Source organism: Taudactylus pleione, unplaced genomic scaffold (genome assembly GCF_031769625.1).
Source record: "Taudactylus pleione unplaced genomic scaffold, aTauple2 ptg000316l, whole genome shotgun sequence".
NCBI classification, from domain to species: Eukaryota; Metazoa; Chordata; class Amphibia; order Anura; family Myobatrachidae; genus Taudactylus; species Taudactylus pleione.
In genome coordinates, this window is record NW_028284717.1 from 9,932,386 (window position 1) to 9,958,147 (window position 25,762).

The following is a 25,762-nucleotide window of genomic DNA, read 5'->3' on the forward strand; positions in this document are numbered from 1 at the left end:
ATTAGGGTTAGGCTAAGGGGGGGGTGGTAGGGTGAGTCACTAGAGGGGGGGTTAGATTTAGGGAATACAAACGAATTACCGCCGGACACAAGTCCAAATCCTGACAGCGGCAGGCCAACACGGCTGAAAATCCCGATCGTCCCCAGGTAAGTATCAACTAACCTAACCCCCCTAACCCTCCTTAGGGGTGCCTAACCCTAACCTTCCCCCCAGTGCCTAACCCTAATACCCCCTCTAAGTGCCTAAACCTATCCCCCCCTTCCCCGCCGCCTAAACCTAAGTCCCCCGGGGAGTGCATAATCCTAAATCCCACCCAGGGGTGCCTAACCCTCCCTCCCCCTAGCCTAACCCTAACCTCCCGGGGGGATGCCTAACCTTAAGTCCCCCCCGGGAGCCCTAAGATATGAATGATTTTTACAATCGTTATCATTCAGATCTTTAACAAAATCTGACCGTGTGTATGCAGCATAAGAAAGCTGGGCTACCAGGGACGATTTGTCGACATTTCATCAGTGTCTACATCATAAATGACGACATGGTCAATGCATTGGTATAGGCGAAAAAGATTTGCCTATGAAACCTGGCGGAAGTGCAGAATTATGGTTTTGGGGTGCAAAGGTGGGGAAACCACCCTGCACCCTTAGGACAGGTCCCCAAAGGTAAACTGCATCAAAAAAATCCTAACATTTTTTAAGGAACACCACAAAAAATTGCTTTGAAAAAGGGGGCGAAAAAGTACAAAGTTGGGGTACAAACTTAAAAACAAGCTAAATAGCCTTTGGGGGGTCTGCAAGTATGGGGGAGGGTTTTTTTTGTATTGCAGGTGCTTGCTGAAGGTGCGTTTTTCAAGTTTTTTAAATCCTCACTATTGCGATTTTTAACCATGCTTGCACCCATTTTCATGTACCCCAAATTTGCTGGGACTAGTTATTTACACCAAAAAAACCTGCTAAATGCTATTATTCACCACTTGTGCAGAGACGCTAATTAGCAGCTAATGAGAGCATTTAAGTGCCCCAATATATCTTCAGCAGGGCTATTCGGGGGCATCTACCATGATCCCCAATGTTAGTGCATCTTTTGGGGGTTGTCAGGCTGATTTCCCCAAATCTGGCAGCACTTTTCACCTGTTTGCGTTTCGCCGGGTGCCGTTTTCGCCAATTTCTTATTGAATACGGGGATAAGCGGGGACGCACACGATACTTTTTCGCATGGAAAACCAGCGATGATGGTGAAAAGTCCAGCACCTAAATGAATATGCCCCTAAATGTGAAAATCAGTTGGGTATTGAAGGGATAAAACTGCCTGGGTAGTAATTTGCTAATAAAACAATTATAAACTGCAATCATAACCTGTACTTAATATTAAATAATATATTAGGATGTGTATCTTGATTTATAGGTTTCCCTTTAAAATGAAGCAATATCTCAGACATATAAAATGTGTTTTATTGTGTATGCACAGTATGTAGTTATTATTCTATTTTTTTAATTCTATATTTACAGAATGATAATCCAGAGAACAGAGTGTCCTTCCTCAGTAAGGTGACATATTCGTGGTACAGCAGGTATAGTATATGTGATATGATGAAATACATAATAAAACAATGCAATGCATTTCGCACAATGGTACACTCAGTGATGGCTCAGTGGGCCTGATTCAGACCCGCTTGCGAGCGCTCAGCGTGCTGTCGATGGTGATTGACAGCACGCCCCCTTTGGTGGGTGTGCCGGGGGCGTGGCTGCCCAGATGGAGGCATTCCTATGGGAGGCCGCTCCAAATAGTAAGAGGGCCGGCCCTGATTCAGAGCGAGCGCTCTGTCAGAGCGTCCGGCTCTGAATCAGGGCCAGTGATGCTACTTGTCCAAGCACTGGCACTGGCACTGCAATAGACTTTGGGCCTGATTCAGACCCGCGAGCATGCGCGAGACCCAGTCAGTGACGGGCGCTACGGGTCTCGCACCAAAGCGCGGCAGCTGTCGATTGTGATTGACAGCTTGCCCTTTTTAAGGCGGGCAGGGGGGGTGGCTGGCCAAAAGGAGGCGTTCCCGAAGGAACGCCTGCCGTTTGGGGGCGGCCCCACTGACATCACGAGTGATGTCAGTGGGTGAACTTCCGTCTCTATTAGAGCTGAAAGCTCACTGGGGCTTGTGGGAACTAGACCCTACCACAAGGGTCTCGTCGCAAGCCCCGATGGTCGCGATGGTCGTGACCATCGCGAGCATCACCTGGCCGTTCACTAAAGCTGTGGGTGGTCACTGATCATTGAGACATCAATTGTATCTCATAGACCAGCTGAAATATGACTTGTCATTGATCTGGCTATATCTAATCACACCTTAAGGCCAGACTGAATACACTTTGTGGTTGAACTACTCTTTGTTTTAACCTGACTGTAATTCCATCACCTGTGCTATTATGATACAGGATACATGACCTAATAAGGGCAGTCATATTTCCTGCGCTCAAATCCCTTACAGTTACCAAACCAGTTTCTCAGTGACTTTTAATTAACCAACTATCATCACATTAAATTGTATATTGCAATAATGGGATTTTGGTACCTACCGGTAAATCCTTTTCTCTGATTCCACAGGGGACACTGGAGGTGCTTACGCTGGGGTATAGAGGCGTGGATAACTGGAGCTGGCACTTTAAATTAATCTAGAGGTGTGAAGCTCCTCCCCCTCTATACCCCATCAGCCCTCAGTTTAGAAAATGAAGACCGAGAGGAGATGGAGAACAAGCGTAGTAAAAGGGAGAGAAGAACACACAATAATCAAAACATACAACATACGGAACAAACCGAACAGGCAGGCGAAGAGCGCTGAGGTGGGCGTCCAGTGTCCCCTGTGGAATCAGAGAAAAGGATTTACCGGCAGGTACCAAAATCCCATTTTCTCTTTCATCCACTAGGGGACACTGGAGGTGCTTACGCTGGGGACATCCCAAAGTTTTCCCCACGGGCGGGAGCGCTCTGCGGCACCTGCAGAACTAGGCGGCCAAAACGGTATGCCGAAACAGTGAACATATCAAATTTGTAAAACTTGACAAACGTGTGAGCTGAAGACCAAGTAGATGCATGGCACAATTGTGACGTGGAGGCTCCCCTACCGGCCGCCCAGGACGCACCCACAGAACGTGTGGGATAAGCCGAAATGGACGAAGAAGGCCGGTGGTCAGCATTAACCTAAGCCTGATGAATGTCAGCCGGATCCAATGTACCAAAGTCTGCTTAGACGCCGGCCAACCCCTCTGAACCGCATCATAGAGGACAAAAAACGATTCAGACTTACGGAGGGAAGCAGTCCTGTCAACATAGATGTGGAGAGCTTCAACCACATCACAGGTAGAAGAACCACCAGAGTCCTCCACCCAAGATGGTACCACAATAGGCTGATTAATATGAAAAGCCGACACTACCTTGGGAAGAAAGGCGGCTACCGTCCGAGTTCCACCCTATCAGCATGAAACAGAAGGTAAGGTGGCTTATAGGACAGAGCACTCAATTCAGAAACTCTACGAGCCGATACTAGAGTCAGTAGGAGGACCATCTTCCAAGACAAGTACTGAATATCAACCTCTTCCAAAGGTTCAAACATGGACGACTGAAGAAACAGAAGCACCAAGTTCAAGACCCAGGGAGCTATCGGAGGTACAAAAAAGGAGGCTGCAAACGCAAGACTCCCTGAAGAAACGTCTGCACCTCATGAATGAGGGCCAATTTCCGTTGAAAGAAAATAGAAAGGGCAGAAACTTGCACCTTTAAAGTTCCAAGACGAAGGCCAGAATCCAGACCAGTCTGAAGAATAAAACATAAACCGGGACACCGAAAAGTCATAGAGGGAAGATCCCGACTGGAACACCACGAGATATAAGAACGCCAGAGGCGATGATAATGCGCAGCCGAAACTGGTTTCCTGGCACGTAGCATGGTGGGAATAACAGAGTCTGGGATTCCTCTTCATCTTAGGACATCGGTTTCAAGAGCCACCCTGTTAAACGCAGTTGCACTAGGTTGGAGTGTATGAAAGGACCCTGCTGCAGCAGATCCGGGCGCATAGGAAGGGGCCACGGATCGTCTGCCAATAGGGACCGAAGGTCCGAGAACCAACTTCTCCAAGGCCAGTGCGGAGCCACGAGAATGACAGAGGCTGACTCGTGTTTTATCCTTTTTAGCAGTCGAGGAAGAAGTGGAATTAGAGGAAAAAGGTCAACGAAGTCTTAGATCCACGGAACTGTCAGAGCGTCTACTGCCACTGCCTGCGGATCTCAAGTTCTTGACACGTATACCGGGAGCTGATGATTCAATCGTGACGCCATGAGGTCCACCTGAGGACATCCCCATCGACGTATCAGCACGTTGAACACGTCTGGATGAAGCTTCCATTCCCCGGGATGGATATCCTGGCGGCTCCCAGTTGTCCACACCCGGAATGAATACCGCCAACAGAATTACTGACTGGCTCTCGGCCCACCTGAGAACCTGAGTTACTTCTCACATGGCCCTCCTTGACGGTTGATGTACGTGACTGCCGTCGCATTGTTGGACTGAACTCTTACTGGATGAGTTCTTAGAAACTCTGTTGCTTCTGTCAGAGCATTGTAAAGCGCTCTGAGTTCCAACACATTTATGGGCCACTTTTGTTCTAGAGGGGACCATCGACCCTGAAAGTGATAATCGAGGACTACTGCTCCCCATCCTCGAAGGCTGGCATCCGTTGTTACGATGATCCAGTCCCACACTCTGAATCTCCGGCCCGCTAAAAGATTGTTGGATTGTATCCACCAGAGAAGGGTCACTCTGGTAGCTGGGCTCAGACGGATCTGTCGATGTAGAAGCAGATGAGACCCTGACCCCTGTGTTAGTAGGTCCAGCTGAAACACCCTGGAGTGTAATCGCCCGAACTGTAGTGCCTCGAAGGCCGCTACCATCTTCCCCAGGAGACGCAGACAAAGAAGGAGGGACACCTTCTTTGGTCTGAGGAGCAGCTGAACCAACCACCGGATAACCCGGGCTTTGTCTATTGGAAGGAAGATCCTCTGTGATGCCGTATCTAAGATCATGCCCAGAAACAGGAGCTTCTGGGATGGATAGAGATTTGATTTCTTGAAGTTTATTATCCAACCGTGTTGGAATGTGGTTCCCAGATGGGAACGTGGAGATAGGCATCCGTGATATCCAGGGATAATAGGAACTCTCCTGGTTCCAAGCTTGCAATAACTGACTGCAGAGACTCCATTTGGAAATGATACATCTTCAGATACAGGTTCAATGACTTGAGGTTCAAGATGGGCCTGAACGATCCATCCGGTTTGGGTACTACAAACAGGTTAGAGTAAAACCCCATACCTCATTGATGTTCTGGAACCGGAACTAGCACAGATGATACTACTAGAGACTGGATAGCCTCCTGTAGAACCCTGGCCTTGTCTGCAGGTATTGGCAGACTTGTAGTGAAGAACCGAGGTGGAGGGGGACTTCGAAGTCTATTCGGTACCCCAGGGAAATTAGTCTGCGGATCCACGGTTCTGGAGACGTCTGGTTCCAAACTTGTTGAAATCTTTGCAGGCGGGCTCCCACTGTAGGTGGTCCCAGGTGGGACGGAAGACCGTTATGCCACCAGTTTCTCAGCTGGCTTAGGCTTCTGTCTACGTGCAACCGTGTGTGGGCGGCCTCTACTCTTTCGCCTCTTGCTTGAGAGGGAGCCCCTCTGGCTCTCCCATGAAAGGAAAGTGGCGCACGAAAGGAATGAAACGAAGATCCAGCGTAAGCTCTTCTGGGAGCCGGTGCAGTTGACGGGAGGAAGGAAGACTTACCCCCCCGTGGCCTGGGATATGCATTTGTCTAATTCCGGGCCAAACAGCATGTCGCCATTGAATGGTAAACCCTCCTCCGCACGCTTGGATTCTGCGTCCGCATGCCAGGCGCGCAACCAGAGGGCTCTGCGGCCCAAAATAGCAGAAGCAGATATGCGAGCACTAATCTGACTAACATCTTTTGACGCTTCTCCCAGGAAAATTGCAGCCTCACGGATGTGTTCTGCTAGTATGCGTAACCTGCTCTGGAAGTACCAGAGTCCAAACCTGTAATCAACTGGTCAGCCCAGCAAACCACAGCCTTGTTAACACAAGCAGTAACAAGGGTGGGCCTAAGCTGAGCACCCGCTGCAGTATAAACAGATCTTAGCGTTGTCTCCAATTTTTGATCCGAAGGATCTTTTAGTACTGTGGCTCCCGGTACTGGGAGTGCCTTAGAGAGACGGACGCATCAACTGGAGGGAGCGTTTCCCACTTCTCCATCATGGATGATGGAAAAGGGTAGCTAGAAGGAAGCCGGCGCGGAGTTTGGAACCGTTTATCCGGTTGTTTCCAGGCCACTGAGAGCTGCTGTTGAAGATGCAGTGAGAATGGAAAAACCGCCGATTTGGTTGTTCATGAAATAATTCACACTCCTGGGATGCAGGAATAACATCTTCAGGTAATTTAAGGATTTTTCTGTCCGCCAAAATTAGAGATTCCACCCCGGGAGAGGTGGACTCTAACTCTAGAGAGGTATCGTCCTGTAACGCTTCCTCCAATTCCCCTTCTTCTTCCGTAGCGAGGAATTCCTCGTCAGACTCTTCTGACTGGAGAACAGTCGATAAAGGACGCTTTTGTGTCGGTCCTTGTAAGGAAGTGGAGGGCGCGGACACAGCTGTACCCATAACCTGTACCAGGGTGTCAAGAGACTTGGTTAGCCCAGCATCCCAGGGAGGCTGAGACTTACATGCCTCAGCTAACTCAGACGTTAAATCCGTCATTACTCCTACCATGTCAGCGGCCCATGGAGGCGCAGGTGAGGCAATAATAGCCATAGGTGGATCAATTGCTATACAAGCATCACATAACGTGGACCCAGCAGCATGCGGCTTGGTTAGTTTATTGTTACACCTAGAACAAACAAACATCCTTTGAGACGCCTTTGTTCTGTTTGACATGGATACACACAGTCACCACACACAGAGGGACAGAGTATATACAGAAGGCTGGCTTGGGACACAGAGGAGGAGATACACCCCACTCCCTTCCCACAGATCAGATTCCCTGCACCCCCAGTGTATTATGCACAGTCTCTGTACCAGAGCCTTCTGTGCTTAACTTGTAGCTTTGTAGCCCGGAATGGGGAGCAAAAGAATCCAGCCTTCAGTTCTGCTGCACTCTTCCTGGATAAGGGAGAGATACAGGCATGAAACAGTTAACAAACGGCAGCCACGCTGTTACTACAGGCGCTTGCCGCGTATAGTGGAGAGACAGCCCGCGCTGCTTAGGCTCCGCCCCCTTCTTCATGCCCTAAGGGCTCCATTATGGCTGCTATGTGGTCCATCCCCCCCTCCCCTCCGCGCTACCCGCATGTATCAGCGGGGAGAGGGGAGAAGCAGGGAGCCGTGTGTATTAGCGGGGACAGGGAAGAAGCAGGGAGCCGCACGTGTAGCGCTGTGTACACACAGCTTCCCTTAGACAGCGCAGGGCAGCGCCGACAGCGGGCTTCCCTTACACAGCGCACAGGTGTAGCGCTGTTTAACTGTGCTATGCACACTCTAACACAGCGCAGCATGCTGTGTTAGCGATGGGCAGCGGGGCAGGAGTCAGGGGATGCGCAGCTTGTTACTCACTGCGTGTCCCCTGTAGTCTCTCTCTGGCAGGTCAGCAGTCTTCTCTTCTTGTGTGAAGACTTGCTGTGGCGATAAGGAGCTGTCAGAAGCTCTTGTAATGAGCCCTGTGCACTCCTTCCAGGTGTTTGCTAAAACACCAGGGCGCCAGGTACCCGGACCCCACCTTTTAGATAGGTGGCGAAGGGTACCTATAGGAGTGTAAAAGATGCTTTTAAATAAAAAATAAAATAAATGTATTTGCTGGAGCACAGCATAATGTGACCAGCTCCATGAGGCACATTTTCTAAACTGAGGGCTGATGGGGCACAGAGGGGGAGGAGCTTCACACTTCTAGATTATTTTAAAGTGCCAGCTCCAGTTATCCACACCTCTATACCCCAGCGTAAGCACCTCCAGTGTCCCCTAGTGGATGAAAGAGAAATGTGCCATACCTCTGTATTCCATTACACCCCAAGCCAGGAGAGTATGGCTTGTTCTATGCACTATTTGTAAATACAAACATTTAACACAGTTCTTAATTGATTTCTATTATTTTTTATCCAGAATTATAACACTTGGTTATAGGAAGCCTTTGGAAAGAGAAGACCTCATTGAGCTGAATGACGCTGACTCCTCATACAGTGTTTTCCCAGCGTTCGAAATAAACTGGAGAAAGGAAACATTGCCACAAGGCAGAAAGGTGATTAGAACTGGTGTATTATGGGCCTGTATCAGCATCGTACGCTATTCCCATGTTTACGGATTTGAGCGATTATAGTGAACTGCGCATGAGTTTAAGTCACACTGTGCATGCGTCAAGGAGCATTACCGTTGTTGCTCGCAGCGACTATTTATTCACAATGTGATTGACAGTTAGGAAGAATTTGGGGGAAGGAACTGGGAGTGGTGGCAAAGATAGGAGGCGTGTCACGATGGTTTGGGGGGCGTGTCTCACCCAGCGACTGCGATCCAGTACGCAAGGAATATGGCTCCAGCGTCTCAATTCCCGCTGCTATTCTGCAACAATCAAATGATCGGCGACCAATGCTGCCTCTTTGTATGCAAATGCTGCAACAGTTGACGCAGATGCCTGGATGTGCAAAGCAGCAGGTGGGAGTCTAATATACAGCTCCCGGCGGCTGCGTCATTTGCATATTTTTGCATAGCAGCTGCGACAGCATTACCGTACCACTCTGAATCAGACCCTATATTTGTTGGCATCACAACTACTTTGTAAGGAAAAATGATAGATGTTGCCCATAGCAACAGAATCTACTTTACATATATCTAGCTCCTTCTAGAAGATAATAGCTAGAATCTGATTGGTTGCTGTGGGCACCATCTCCATTTTTAAAAACCCGCACTTTAGTAAATATACATTTTAGACTAGAATTTTACAATCTTTGATCCTCATACTCAATCCAAGTCTGAGATAGCAGGACGCAGAGGGTTTAAGGGACTGATGGGATCGCGTTGATGCAACGTGCCTGTAAATCACCTGCAGGCAGTGGAATTAGATGTCTTTTGACAGTAGCCCTGAGAATCCAGCCTATACAGTCACACATAACATGTATATGTCTCATATCTTAGTGATGTCAATAATTCCTTGTGAGTTGACAGAATGAATAGCATTTCAGCCCACAAAATGGCCGTCATCGTTAATAATTTACAACACTGCTGTGATTACTGACTGCCAGTCACAGAGGTTAATTACAGGAATTTGGTCATCAGTTAAAATGTGATGTTTCAAATTAAATAATTATATATCTATCACTGAACGTATTGCATCCTCGACCAACCAGAGAGTTCCCTTAAGGTGGGTACACACCTGACAGATATATCTGCAGATGATGGTCGTTCATACAAACTGAACAACCATCATCTGCTGCTGCAGCGGGTTGAGCCGGACTGGGGGCGGGTAGGGGGTGTGGCATAATTGTGGGAGGCGTGGCCACGCCCCCTTCGGGGGGGAGAATAAACATTTCCGACGAGGCGCTGCGGGCTGGGTAGGGGGGCACTGTGTGCCCCTCAGCCTGGCGCACGGCCAAAGGGGGGTGCGTTCAGCATGATCCCCCCCCCTTTGGCATAGCAGACTGCTCGGGCAGCTGCTTTAGCAGCCTCGGACAGTCTCCCAGTGCAGCCCAGCACACAGCAGCGTGTGTTGGGCTGCTGTGGATGGAGAGCTGTGCCGGACCAGGGTAAGTAGTACCCGCTCGCGGCTCCCTGCAGACATATCTGTTCATTGGCTGTGCAGCACAGCCAGTGCGATATGTCTGTGAACGACGTCGTTCACAGACATATCGTCTGTACACACTGGCCGACGGGGGCACGATATATTGGCTGATCAATTGATCGGCCAGTGTGTACCCAGCATTTGTCTACGTTGCATCTGATAAGGGAGCTGACATATTTTCCACCATCGTCCAATCAAGATTCACTTGTTCTGCATTCTTATCCAATCAGAGTACTCATATTCACTGCCATTTAATAATTGTGACAGTTAGAAGAATGGCCATTATTCTACCTGTCTGCAGTGACGCTCCCTAACATTAATATTTACACAAACTTAATGCATAGTGTGAGGTAATGATTGTGAGGTAATTAAATTGGCTGCTGCCTATGTCATATTTTCACAGGATGCTGGTGCCAGGAAAGTATCATTGCTGTGGGCATTATGGAATACATTCAAATACTCGCTTATTCAAGTTGCCTTCATGAAGGTAGTTGCCGACATTCTGGCATTTTCAAGCCCTCAAATTTTAAAGTGAGTATAATTTATAGTCTGAGAAGAAACTAACGTTTTACTGATGGGTTGATTAAATTTTTGTCCTAACAATAGGTTTCAGAAGGTAATTTAAGCAGTCATTCAAATATTATAAAAACCAAAGGCAGCAAGAGAGAGCAATGCTGTGGCGTCTGATCTATTTATATCTTTGTTAGTGAACGGCTCATAAGCTTCTTTTTGGCTGATTGTCGCAGTCTCATCCACCAGGCAGAGGTGTCCTTTACATTGCCGAAAGATCATTGGAAAAGCTACCCCCTGCGTTATTTATTTATTTTATTATTATTTATTACCAGTTATTTATATAGTGTACACATATTCCGCAGCGCTTTACAGAGAATATTTGGCCATTCAGTTCAGTCCCTGCCCCAGTGGAGCTTACAATCTATATTCCCTACCACATGCTCACACACACACACACTAGGGGTAATTTTTGTTGGGAGCCAATTAACTTACCAGTACATTTTTGGAGTGTGGGAAGAAACCGGAGTACCTGGAGGAAACCTACGCAAGCACAGGGAGAATATACAAACTCCACACAGCTAGGGTCGTAGTGGGAATCAAATCCATGACCTCAGTGATGTGAGGCAGGAATGCTAACCATTACACCGTCTGTGCTGCCTGTTGCTGTGTTAGCATTTGAACTTGCAACTGGGTGGCACTCCATTGATGCCGATGCGTTTATTGATGCTGCAAGCAAGTAAATGCAGCAGGCAGTACTGAAAATATGTACAGCTCAATGTAAAAAGGCTCCAGAACGTAAACACAAGTATGGGCTCAGGCCCTGATTCAGAGCCGGATGCTCTGACAGAGCACTCGCTCTGAATCAGGACCGTCCTTCCTAATTTTAGAGCGGCCTCCTGGCCGCTCGCATAGCTGTGGATGACCACCCACAGCTATAGCGAGCGGCCAAAAAGATGGTCGCGATGGTCTTGACAAGACCCTTGTGGTAGGGTCTCGTTGCCGCAAGCCCTGGAGTGCTTTCGGCTCTATCAGAGCTGAGAGCACTCCCACTGACATCACTTGTGATGTCAGTGGGGCCGGCCCCAGATGGTAGGCGTTTCCATAGGAACGCCTCCATCTGGGCAGCCACGCCCCCGGCACACCCACCAAAGGGGGCGTGCTGTCAAGAAGCATTATCGTTGTTGCTCGCAGCGAATATTTATTCACAATGTGATTGACAGTTAGGAAGAATGTGCTCCCTCGTGCACATGCACACTGGGCCAACATCGACCCGCTTGCAAGCGCTCAGCGCTCGCAAGCGGGTCTGAATTAGGCCCTCAGTGTACTCATGCGTTACATTCCCATACCTAATTACATCAATTTACTGCATTAAAATGACTAGTAAATGCATGTACTGTATATTGATGCCATCATCAAAGAGCCTGCATGAATAAATGATCTATGACAAGGTGTTTTTTGCACAGTGCAAGCTTTTACAATCAGAATTGGAAACAATTAATTTTTTTCTAATTCGAGTTCATACGCTTTCTAACATCAAGTAAGAATACTGATGAAATTACATTATAGATACATAGGTACCTTTTGTCATAACCCTCCAGGCTGATTTTTTCAATCATTTTCATAATACAGTAGGATGACATGAAATAGTTAATATACTGATCAAATATAGACACGAGTCATAATGAGAATGAGTCAGCTTCTTTATGTGTTGCATAGTCACCGTCTGCCTCCTTGGTACATCACAGTGAGCCAAAACTGTTCACAATCATTTTCCCTGCAGGTATAAAGTTTTGCATGCCGGACTTTCACCTACATCGCGTATTTTAGCAGCGGAAACTTATCGTGCGGACCCCTGCTATTCGCCGTATTCAATTCCAAAAGACGCGAAAACGGAAACACGTGAAGTTAGAACAGGCGAAAAGTGGTGTCAGAATCGGGGAAATCAGCCTGTAGCCCCCAAAAAGGTGCAGAAACATTGGGGATCAATGTAGTAGTGCCCGATTAGCCCTAATAAAACTGTTAGCACAATTGCCACTAATTTGCGTGTTTGCACAAGTAGTGAAGAATGGCATAAAGCAGTATTTTTGGTGAAAAAAGTGGTCCTATCAAACTTGGGGTACCTGAAAATGGGTGCTAGCATCTTTTGATGTCTCTAAAGTGTAGTTTTAAAAAAAGTGAAATTCCACCCCCAAAAATGCACCTGCAATCCCCAAAACACTTGACCCCTTTTTAGTGCACCACCAGAGCCTTAGGGCCTGATTCAGGCCCACTCGCAAGCGGCTGTCCGCTCGCAAGTGGGTCAATGTTGTGCACTGCGCATGCTCACGACGGCGAGAGCTCCGTCGTGCGCATGCGCCAGACGCGACGAGCGAAGGACTTTCCTTCGCTCGTTGTGTCTGATCAAAGGGGGCGTGCTGTCGATGTTGATTGACAGCACGCCCCCTTTGGTGGGCGTGCCTCCCAGACGGGGGCGTTCCCAAGGGAACGCCTACCGTCAGAAGCCGGCCCACTGACATCACTAGTGATGTCAGTGGGAGTGATTTTGGCTCTGATAGAGCCAAAATCACTCCAGGCCTTGCGGTTGAAAAACTCAACCGCAGGCTCCGGCTCGCAGTGGCGATGGTCGCGATGGTCAAGACCATCGCGGCCATCAAACTGCACGCTCGTATAGGCTGTGGGTGGTGACCCATAATGGAGGACGCTCCATAATTATGGAGGACGGCCCTCATTCAGAGCGTGCGCTCTGCTCAGAGCGTACGGCTCTGAATGAGGGCCTTATTTTGGTAGTTTGCGAACTTGTCCCCCCACCTTGCACTTTTTTGCCCCCAAATTCAAAGTACTTTTTTGGGGTGTTCTTAAGGTTTTTTTTAGGAATTTTTTTGACGCAGTTGTCCATTCGGGGGCTGTCCCAAAGGTTCTGAGTGGTTTCCCCACCTTTGTACCCCAAACGTTTTGCAGTTCTTTTCTCCTGCTATCAACTCTTTTTCGCCAATTACATTGCATTGACTTTCCGTGTATGTGAAAAGCGGATGGAATTGAATACAACAATACTTTTCCGACAGGCGATAAGTCGCAATCGGCGATACTTTTTCGCGGTTCTCGGCTTTTCGCTTCTAATTGAATACAGGCCTAAATGGTAAAGTTTTGTTTGAAAGTTTTCGTCATTTTTTGTATTTTTTTCTTATATACAGCTATGGCCCGTATTCAATTTGAGGCGAAAAGTCCGGATCCGCGATACTTTTCGCCGATGACGTCAGTTTCGCCTGTTTTGCTTTTATCCCGTATTCAATTTGAAAGGCGAAAAAGTTTCGCCTATGAATAGCAGGCGGAAAAAAGTGCAGAATTGGGGTTTTGGGGTGCAACGTTGCGGGAACCCCCCTGCAGCCTTCAGACAGTCCCCCAAAGGTAAACTGTATCGCAAAATTTTTAAAAAACACTTAAGGACACCCCAAAAAAGGACTTTGAAAAAGGGGGGGAAAAAAAGTTGGGATTAAACTTCACATTAGCAACTTTTAAATATGCTGACCCCCATTTTCAAGTACCCCAAATTTGCTGGGATAACTTATTTTCTGCAAAAAAACCTCCTGAATACTATTCTGCATCACTTATAGAAAAACGCTATTTAGCAGCTTGAGCCCGTTTAAAAACACCAAATACCTTCAACAAGCCAAATCGGGGGGGGTGGCATAGTGAATCCCCATGTCAGAACATCTTTTGGGGGTGTCAGGCTGATTTCCCCAAATCTGACAGGACTTTCCGCATGTTCAAGTTTTGCCGGGACCCGTTTTCACGTACTTTCAAATTTAATGCGGGGTAAAGCAGGCACGCGCATGATACTTTTCCACCTACAAAACAGGCGAAGTAGGCGAAAAGTCCTGGCCGTAAAAAAGTATCACGGCTCGGCTCAAATTGAATATGGCTCTAAATTGAGTATCGAGGGTGATGTTACAGGGAGGTGATATAAAGAGCTTCTTTGTACACCAGCAGCATTAGGCAGTGATTAAGGGGTCTATTTACTAAGCCTTGGATGGAGAAAAAGTGAACGGAGATAAAGTACCAACCAACCAGCTCCTGCCATTTCTCAAACACAGCTTGAGACATGGCAGTTAGGAGCTGATTGGCTGGTACTTTATCTTCGTTCACTCTCCATCCAAGGCTTGGTAAATAGACCCCACAAGGAGGACAAGGAAGAACAAACAAATGTGTCACATTACATGCAGGGCGTAACTAGGCAAAATTTTCACGGACTCCCCCTCAGTCCGCCCCCCTGTCTCCACACTACCCCCCCCGCAACCCTCCCCACTCCCCTCTCCTCGGCTTATCTGCTCTGTGGTCACGCTGCGCAGGGCAGGCACACCTCCTCTCCTGGTCGGCTCCATCTCTTCTCACTGACTGATGCTGGGAGGTGGCGGCCACGCCTCCTCCTAGAGCCGGAAGCGGGGCCGACTTGGAGGACGCGACCAGGGAGGGGGGCCAGGATCACGGAGCAGGTAAGTCGAGGAGAAGGGAGTGAGGAGGGTGCTGGGAGGGTGTGCGGTCCAAGGCCTGGCACCGCAGGTGCAGGGGGGGGGTCAAGCCCCGGGTCGGTCCGGGCCCCATAGCAGCCACACCCCCTGCACTTATGGTAGTTACGCCACTGATTACATGAGATATATTTGAGGAGTTTAATACCGCTGTGAGTAGTTACATTGAGTAATATCCCCAATGGATTACAGGTGGATTAATAGTGGATTGGTATAATGATGAGGAGCTGTCCACTGTAACCAACCACACTTGTTTCCTTAGTGCAGTGGCTCTTATCCATGTGTGCGCATACCGCTGGGGGTACAGGACAAAAATTTTGGCTAAATTGATGATGTGTGTGGCTGAAAAACAGCCCAGCTTCAAGCTTATAATTAATAAGCAACAGCAAGACAGTCGTTGAGAATTGAGTCTGTGTTTATAATTACATTTGAGTAATAAATATGAATGTAAAAAGTATTTTACAATAATTTTAGATTTTCCTGATATAGAAATCTGAACATAGGTGATGCAAGAACATACAGATGTGTCCTTATCGATCTTTGCTGCAGTCGCACCAAAAAGCCCCTCTCGTCGCGCCAGGTCCCGTGAGACTCTGCTAGTGCCCAGTACCTTTTTTTGCATATTTTTTTTTGCCTAAAATGCGGGTAAGTCGCTACGTAACTACGACGCACCGGCAGACTGTGCTGATCAATTTAATATGTGACACTTGTATATTTGTGTGCGACTGAATCTCTGAATCTGTATACGAAAGCGGACGCAGCTTTTTTCATTCATTGTTCCTTGGTGCTTTATATACAGACTCAGGTGCACACAGATATACAAGTGTCACATATCACAGTAATCAGCACAGTAGCATCCAATTTCATTTTAGGCAAAAAAGACTCTTAACTCTAGCAGAGCTGCGTGGGACCTGGTAACACACTCATGCCAGGCAAGTCGTTTTAGGAGAATCATATAGGTGTCGCCCACCAAAAAGGTGCACACCCTATCCAGTGCCGTAACTAGTGGTGTGCCACACAGTGGGCGGCAACGCTGCTCATCCACAGCTCCTGCATCTGGCTAGCAGGGTGCCTGGAACTGCACCCTGCAGCCAGAATCGCTGCTGCAGTACCAACAGAGGACTCTCCAGATAGGCACCCTGCAACTCTTACAGCCCCATGGAGCATCCTGGGCATTCTCCAGTCAGTGCTGTAATTACCGGTGCTGCCAGCCCCGCCCCCTCCGCACAACATCATGATGCAGCCTTGGCCCTGTCTCCCACTGTGCATGACACAGACAGGACAGCTAGGGAATTATATTATATGTATGTGCAGTATGTGTTCCCCAATAGCGTAGTGTGCATTACTGTGTAGTTGCCCTGGAGAATGGGCATATGTATAATGGGTGCAGGGGGGCACTCCGTACACCTATTCACAAAACTTACTTCTCCATCAGTTCCACAGAAATCACTGGGATAATGGCGCAGGTGCCACGTTCCGGGAGATCTGTGCATGTGCAGTACACAATGGCACAGTGCCATAGACTACTGTGGAACATACCAGCGAGATAGGGGGCCTACGTAGAGACTGCTTGTGGGCCCTCTCCACTGTTGAACCGCCCCTGCCCTGGAGCACACTAGGGGCCTGATTCAGACCCGCTCGCAAGCGGGTCAATGGTGGGGAGTGCGCACACGCGGCATGCGCACTGCGTGTGCGGGAGCCCCGGAGCGAGCGAGAAATCACTCGCTCCGGCAGTCGCATCGAAAAGGGCGGCTGTCGATATTGATCGACAGCTCGCCCCATTTGGTAGGCGGGTCGGGGGATGGTGGCTGGCCAAACGGAGGCGTTCCCGAAGGACGGCCCCACTGACATCACAAGTGATATCAGTGGTGAGCTTCCGCCTCTATTAGAGCCCGAAGCTCAATGGGGCTTGCGGCAGATGAAACCCTACCACAAGGGTCTCGTCGCAAGCCCCGATGGTTGCGACCATCACCTGGCCGCTCGCTAAAGCTGTGGGTGGTCACCCACAGCTTAGCGAGTGGCCAGGAGGCCGGACTGAAAAAAAAACAAAACATCAGACCTGCGAGCTGCCTTCGGCAGCGAGCGTGTCTGAATCAGGGCCTAGGTGCCAAAGAGACATCTCCTAACAGGCATATATTTGCTTACATGCTAGTCTGCATGAGCCATTTTTGCATGCAATTGTCCTCACTGAATGCTGTCCTTATTCCTCTTCACTTGAGGTTTAACTATACAGCGTAAACTCTAGGGTTTAATGGAGTGGTGGGGAGTAATGGTACAGCAGGGTGATCTATGACTACAAGGGTGGGGGTTGGGCAGATAAGGCTGCGGCAGCAGATCAATGTCTGTAGGATTGATGGGGAAATGCAAGAGGGGTAGAGGAATATTGCTACAGGACTACAGTGGGGGGAATGCTGCAGGATGGTCCATTGCTACAGGGCTATATATGGCTAAAAGGGTGATAGCAAAATGCTACAGGGTGGGACGATAGTGCCGCAGGGGTCTGCCATACATGCCCCCAGGGACGTACTAAACATACCTCTGGGAGAATTATTATTATTTTTTTTTACCAAAATAATGCTAGATACATTGTTAAATAAATATTAACCTATTAAAATCAATAAAAAATATGACAATTTCTAATAATGTTTTGTAATAAAATGTTTGCAAGTTAAGTGATTAACATCTGGAACCAACACCCAGTTTGCCCTATAAGACTTACTAAGCACCATGAGAGATGTAGTACAGAGGGACTGCGTAATGCTTCCCTTCCCAAAGTCTAATTGAAATCTGAATTCTTGTGTTTTCTTAGACAAATGATTGCTCTCTGCGAAAACCGCGCCGAAGGAGACGGGACCGGCTATATGTATGCCCTCGCTCTGCTTGTGGTCACTGTCTTGCAGACATTGATCTTACAACGCTACCAACGTTTCAACATGCTGACTGCAATGAACTTCAAAACTTCCATTATTGGAATCATATATAAAAAGGTAAGAATCCTAAAGAATTGTTTTCCATTAGAGTAAAACTAAAATACAAAGACAGCGGCCTAGAGAGTCTAAAGGTGCGTACACACAGGCCCTGATTCAGAGCCGGATGCTCTGACAGAGCGCTCGCTCTGAATCAGGGCCGTCTCTCTTAGTTTTTAGAGCGGCCTCCTGGCCGCTCGTATAGCTGTGGGTGACCACCCACAGCTATAGCGAGCGGCCAAAAAGATGGTCGCGATGGTCAAGACCATCGCGACCATCGGGCTTGCGACGAGACCCTTGTGGTAGTGTCTCGTTGCCGCAAGCCCTGGAGTGCTTTCGGCTCTATCAGAGCCAAAATCACTCCCACTGACATCACTAGTGATGTCAGTGGGGCCGTTCATGGGAACGCCTCCGTCTGGCAGCCACGCCCCCGGAACGCCCACCAAAGGGGGCGTGCTGTCACTCACCATCGACAGCACGCCCCCTTTGGTGCGAGACCCCGAGTGACGTATTCCTGTGATGTCAGTGGGGCCGGCCCCAGACGGTAGGCGTTCCCATGGGAACTCACCATCGACAGCACGCCCCCTTTGTAGCGAGACCCATAGCGACGGCTTGGCCGTCGCTAACCGGGTCTCGCGCATGCGCACGACGGAGCCGGCTCCCTTGTGCGCATGCGCACTGGGCCAACATCAACCCGCTTGCGAGCACTCAGCGCTCGCAAGCGGGTCTGAATTAGGCCCACAGTACGGTATCTATGAACGATATGAACGATAGCGATATCGTTCAACGATAAATCATTCATATCGTTCATTTTTATGCAGTGAACGACCAACAAACCAGCAACGATGCGCGCTCCCGCATGAATGATAACAATATCTATGGTCGTCCGTACATGCAGGTCAACTTCATGAAGATTTGCCTGTTCAGAGATGTGGCTGGATGACTTCACTGAAAGAGATCTATCATAGATATCTTCCAGTGTGTACACCCAATATCGTTTGTCCCGCACTACAGAAAGTTCAAGGGAAATCGTTCAGCGATATCGTTCACTGAACATATCATACCGTGTGTATGCACCTTTAGGTAACATTTGCCCATACTGAGCAAATGCTATCTTTTTAGATGTTGTAACATTATGTCAACATGATACAAATGTGTAAGCAGTGGCTGTGAGATCACAAGATGTATGACTACAAGATATTTGTGCATAAAATAGGAAGTAAACCATGTGTTGCCCTACGTCTAACTTATTATCGAAGTAAATAATAGGTTGTAGGATGATTGCTTTCTGTATGTTCCTCACTGCAAAAAATTGCACTTTTTTTTTTACTATTTGGATGTGTTTTAGAAGCATCGCGACCATCACCCATGTCGGTCGCTAGAGCTGTGGGTGTTAACCCAAATCTTAGCGATCGACAAGGAGGTGGTCGTTCAGGATGCAAGCGGCCGCCCTGATTCAGTGTGACCGCTTGCGACTAACGACCGCCTCTAAATGAGGTCCAGGATCTCTAGATCACAGTGCAAACATACAGTTGCCCATTATATGTACGTTGCCGTATAGTCTGGATTCAAAAATTTGCATTCGTACCCCATTACGAGGTGTAAATTTACACTGTTTAGCTGGATTTCTTCTTGTCCCTAAATGAGGCCCTCAGTGTCCCACAGATTCCCTATAGCTGGGTCAGTGAGCTCACCGATGTGTGACACACCCAAGCAAGCTGTGACCATGTGACAGTCACTCACACTGGGAGTTGTGTACTCGGTAATTGATAGTTACAGCACAAATGAATCATTAATGGCTTCAGCCAGACACAGATATATAACACTGTGGGTTTGGCAAAACAATTGTTACAATCAGGAGGAGAGCATTTAAATTATTTTCATTACAGTTTCAAACTTTAGTATAACTGACTAAATATGTTGATGGACATTATAAATCATTCTGATTCACGACAGTGCCAGCCTGTCCATTGATCCATACTAAGCCCTTTTTATTTAGTATTCATGCGACGGTTATCCACAGTTTAAGACTAATAGGGGTAAATCTACTAAACGGGGGGTTGACCATTGTTTAGAAACTGATGGGCAGTGCCGACGTTTTTGTGGTTAACACTACAAGATGTACCAAACCTTGGATTATATACTGTTTTGTAAGCCACCGTCAATGCCCCTCAGGGTCTAAACTCTGTTCCCCCTGCAAACCTACCACAATCCCATCGGCAAAAATGATGCCATAGGTTGCGCTTCTGTTTGTACATGTATTTTATTATTGTCAGCCACTGGCACTGCTGTTACCTATCCTATTGATCATAAATAATTTGATTTGGTACTGGACCACTAACCTGTGGTGCTCTATGGCACTCTGGGCCTGATTCAGAGCCGGACGCTATTTGCGCTCGCTCGTTCAGAAAAAGGGGCCGGCTATGTAAATTGAGCGCTCGCTCTTTGCGGTCTGTTGACGCCTCTATGCGCTCGCTATTTTGTAAAGACGCCCCCTGGCCGCTCGCATCCTACGTCATCTCCGCTATTTATTAGATTAATCGAGTACATCGACAGGCGTCTGAACTGCTCGCAGTGTTTGTGGTTGGATTTTCCTACCGCAATCATGCGAACAGTTCAGGCTAAGAAACAACCAAGTGACGTGGCCGATGACGTTGCTTTGTTAATTATGCACACCCTTAAAACGCCCGTTCTGACTGTTTAGCACGCCTGCGTTCGGATCACCACTCCCCGTTTTCAAGCACCTTCCCCTGTTACCACCCACAATCGCCTCATTCTGTTGCTCAAATTAGCAGGCACTCGCTATTTTGCGAGCCCTCGATTTCCGACCGCAATGATTGGTTGGCGCATGCGCATTATTACGACCCATGCGCAGTTGTGCGAACATCGCTCGGAGCGAACGAGCGGCCGCTTACGAGCGGCTCTGAATCAGGCCCTCAGTGTGAGAGTGTGACACCCTGTCAGCTGCCTGCAAGCACACTGTGCAGACATAGCTCAGTGTGTAGGGGCTTCTGGAATCAGGAGGTCGGGCCGACAAATATTAAACGACACACAAGATGCGACCTTCCGATCCCGACCATTACAAGAGTGTTATAACAGGGCCATAACTAGTTATGGATGAACGGTGCCAACGTACAGAGCACAAAGTTCTGTGGGTGGCACCGCCACTTACCAACGTTCCCTGTATCTTGCTAGCAGGGTATCTGGAATGCTCCAAATGGCAGAATGCAGTTATAACAGCCATCCAGAGCCTTCTAAGGATTCTCCGGGTAGTGCTGTTATTCTGACTGACGGTGGCCCTGCCCCTGTGGCACAATGTTATGATGTCATGTGCTGATGGGATGTGGCCAGCAGCAAGGGCGCTGTAACTCAAAGTTACAGCGGTGCATTATAAGCCATTAATTGGATAACGCTCCTGTAACGCTCCTGCATATACGATCGTCGGCAGCCTAGGCTTGTAAAGGTGTGTTCCCAGTGTGTTCAGAGCTGCATCTTTCATTGTGTGTGAAAAAGCTGTACATATAATGAGCGTAATTTCATATTCAGAGTTATAGATACAGCACACTCTGAAGAGTGTACAAAATATGCACATCAATTCCAGACATTGTAGCGTCACACTCATACAACTGCGTACATAAGAAAAAGAGACATACAGTAACAGGACATGAAAAACCTACTGTCAGAGATATATAATGCACTTTAGCAATATCAAAAAACCAACCTTTGCCACGCACAAAACTCTCAGTCAATTAAACCCACAAAAAAAGTTGTTACTTACAATAATTGGGCCTGATTCATTAACGATTGCAATTGCAACAGCGCTCGCAGTTGGGCGATTGTTGCATGCATCGTAGTACTCCTGTGCGAAGGCACCACTGCGATCTCTGAGACCACGCAGAGCCATCTCAGAGTGATTGACGGGCAGTGAGCGATTGGGGGGTGGCGACGGGGGGGGGTTTGGAGAAAAGCAGGAGTGCCTGACCGTTTGAACGCCATTGCATGGGCATGCATAAATCAACCACTGTGATTGCATATGCAGCTTGTGTAATTACTGCGTCCAATAAGGTTAGCAATTTGTAAGTAAGGTCAGGGCTGCTGTAATTCTGCATGAGGGACCGATGATGCTCAATGTTACCGATGTTTGTGAAGGTTTTGCAAAGTATTATGGATGTGAGATAGCGGTAGTGGGAGGCAGTGGGCGTCTCTGTGCTGGCAGTGCAATGGCATTGCGATTGCATTCATTAGCATATTTTCACAGCAGACCTGCGTGCGATTACGGAGCTGCGATCGCAATAGCGATCCTTAATGAATCAGGCTCAATGTGTTTAATTAGCAGCAGGAATAAGTGCCATGCCCCCAGCTGTGGTGGTAACAGACAAGCACTTTATAGCTACAGATGTGTCCAGCTACATCTTTGCCGATTGCGCTACAAACGTGCACATGAATCGCGCCATGCGGGCCTTGCGATCACACCATGCAATCCTATGGGTCGCGGGTGCGGATGCAGTGCGTGTATCTGCTCACAGACACACGCCTCGCGCCATGCAGGACACATCTGTAACAGCAATACAACCGTATATTCTCATACATCATTGTAGTTAAACAAAAGTTGAGTTAGTTGTTAATCCCTGGCCAGCTCTACACTATAGGAAATGCTTCAAATGAATGAGAAGTGTTAAAATACATCACCACCTAGTGGCCTCAATAAGAAACCAATTACATCTATACAGCATCTGTATAATGTAGTGGTGGGAAATCTGTGGCCCTTCAGCTGCTGTGGAACTACACATCACAGCATGCTTTTAGGGTATATAAAAACTGTGGCAGGGCATCCTGGGATATGTAGTTCCACAGCAGCTGGAGGGCCAATAATGTTTCCTCAATTCTTAATGGGGTTTATGTATCAAGCAGTGAAAAGCGTTGAGTAGTGTAGCAACAGTGGAGAAGTTGCTCATAGCAACCAATCAGCTCCTACCTATTATTTTATAGACTGTACTTGATAAATGCTACTTCACAGCTGATTGGTTGCTATGGGCAACTTCTCCACTGGTCCACATCTACACGCTTTTCACTGCTTGATACATAAAAATAATGAGACAGATCTGTTGATAGATCCAGGACTAATTGCAAAGGCTTCCTCGGCTACATACACTGGTGCGCCTAATTTTCATTTGAATTGCATGGGCTCAGTTGGACTGAACGTGGCTGGATCTATCTTTATGGGAAACTGTACACAACTACAGCCACTTTGTATGCGCCTCACTAATGAGGTTATTTTATATTTAAAGTTTGGGCAACTTAGACTTTTACCAGGGCTGTAAGTAGGGTTATGTGTCCAGTGCCGCCGCACAGAACGCAGAGCTCTGAGAGCGGCACCATCCCACGCCCCACAGCCATGGCTTCTGGCTAGCAGGGTTCCTGGAATGTCATCTTGCAGCCAGGATCAATGGTGCAGCGATGCTGGAGCGTCCTTTAGATGTTCAAATCAGGCACCCAGCAGCCTGTACAGCTGATCTGAGCGTCCTCAGGATGCTTCGGTCAGCACTGCACTTACTGGTGCTGCCAGCCCCACCTCCTCTCTCTGACTTAATGACATCATTTGTGTGACGTCATGACATCAGGAGCTTAGGGGGTGGGCTAGCACAGGTGCATTTGAGCCCTGATACAGAGCTGACTTTTACTATCAATTTTGAGTTAATGATGTTAATTAACATTTAATTTTTTTTTCTAGTCATTAAATTTGGCAAACTCTACTCGGAGGAAATTTACAACGGGTGAGCTGGTGAACTTAATGTCCTCAGACGCACAACAGCTTATGGACCTGACAGTCAACCTCAACCTGCTGTGGTCAGCCCCATTCCAGATCCTCATAGCGATCGTCTTCCTGTGGCAGGAGCTGGGTGCATCGGTGCTGGCTGGTGTGGCGGTGCTGGTTTTGGTTATACCTTTAAATGCATTTATTGCTGCCAAAGTTAAGCAACTGAAGGTACAAGATAATTAATATTTTGTGACACAATCTAAAGAAACATTTACTATTTATGTCCTTAGAATGTCATCTAAAAAGATAAGATTTTTTTTTTACTGTTTTAGCGCATTTGAGCTTTTGTACTCCTGCCCATAGTAACCAATCATATTCTAGCTATCATTATTTAGAATGTGCCAGATAAATGGTAGCCAGAATCTGATTGGTTAATATTAGAAATGTGCGAGTCCGGTTCGCAGAGAACCGACAACTACCGAATTTAGGGATTCCGAGTTGAACCGAGTCCGGAATCACTTTGGGGTACCGAGTCGAACCGAGTACCAGTTCAGAACTCGGATTTAAAAACTGAACTCTGTTTTTGGATTGCATGCTAACAGGTCGAAGTGCCGTTATTTTAAAACCCGTGAGAGTGATTTTGCAAAACCAAAACACAAAGATGAATACGGATCCAAAACCAAAACACGGGGGGCGGCACACACGTCTAGTTAATATGGACAACACTTCCACTTTTCTAAACACGCAATTTAGTAAATGTACTGTATATCCTAGTGTACAGAGGCATCTTCAAAGACCGGAAAACACTTTGAAGTAAATTAACCTGAGCGATATTTGCAGAGTTTTAATTGGACGGAATTATCTAACAGGAGATTGAGTTGAAAGGGAGGCAGGAGGGGACGGTAACGGAACCAAAATATGTCTGCCGTCCGAACACCTACAGTTTCTTTGGCAGACATAGAACAAAAGTGCACAGGACTATTACAGATCCTGACTTGCCTAAGATACATAAAAAAAAAAAAAAAATGCGAGGAGGGTTTACACGTTCATATATTGCATCATAATCATTTTTAAATATAGACTTCTATAATTTATGAAACTGGGACTGTAGATACATATGATTCAAGTATTAGTTATAATATACATTTAGAAATTACATGTTTACCTGTCCGATCTACTTTCTGTCAGGTAATGCTATGAAAATTGTTTTTAAAAATGTTTTTGTCAGCATTTTTACTCTGTCTGTAATAGTACAAATGTGCCAAGAATTGACTTTTATTAATTATAATGTATTTTGTTTTTTTTCTCTTTTCTCTTGGTATTACATGGAATGCACAGAAAAGCCATTTGAAGAGTAAAGACCATCGCATCAAATTACTGAATGAAATTTTGCATGGAATAAAGGTAATTAAAGTTATAGCTTTTTTTATTATCTACATTGTTGAAATGTTCACAATTTAATTGTAAGTATGGTTATTAGCCATCAGTACATTTACCACCAGTCAGTAAGTAATGTTTGTGTCTCGCAGGATAAAAATAAAGACATCAGAAAAAATGATGACATTGTTCTGACACCATAAAGTACTTAGCATGTACCCATTAAGCTGGGTACTCACTAGGCCGCCGACCTATCTGACGATTAGTAAGTGTATACACACTTAGCAATTCGTGTGCCAGCCTTGACAGCTCAAATGGGCGGGCGGTCAGTAGAGCTGTCAATCACCGCTGGGTCCCGCAGTATGTGTACAGGAGATCGGCGGGTCGTCCGTACACACCAGCAGATGACTGATATATCTTTCAGATATATCAGCCATCTGATGTGCTGCACAGCAGATCGGATATGTCTGTGAACAATGTTGTTCACAGACATATCTGCTGTACACACCCAGCGATGCATTATAGATATCAGTAGATATCATATAGATATCGTATAGATATCAAATGATTGGGCGATATATCTATCAGTGTGTACCCAGCGTAAGGACTGAAGGCCTGATTCAGAGATGTACGCTAACCAGATGGTTAGGTGTACTGCGCATGTGCAGCCCTCCGACTGCAAGCCCACTTTCAGTGTGTCCCAGCCGCGCCTGATTGACAGGATGCACCGTTTGGGAGGTGGAGCGGCAGCGTTCCCAG

At 47.3% G+C, this 25,762-nt stretch overlaps 1 protein-coding gene across 1 annotated transcript in view; it reads left to right on the plus strand.

Moving 5' to 3' along the window:
* Positions 1-25,762, plus strand: part of LOC148510565 (ATP-binding cassette sub-family C member 1-like) — an 82,549-nt gene that overhangs the window by 15,640 nt on the left and 41,147 nt on the right. The window contains exons 2-7 of the mRNA XM_088442750.1: positions 1,506-1,567; positions 8,198-8,333; positions 10,270-10,397; positions 17,712-17,889; positions 23,600-23,854; positions 24,965-25,030. Coding sequence (XP_088298876.1) covers positions 1,506-1,567; positions 8,198-8,333; positions 10,270-10,397; positions 17,712-17,889; positions 23,600-23,854; positions 24,965-25,030 — 825 coding nt within the window. The remainder of the gene's footprint in view (positions 1-1,505; positions 1,568-8,197; positions 8,334-10,269; positions 10,398-17,711; positions 17,890-23,599; positions 23,855-24,964; positions 25,031-25,762) is intronic.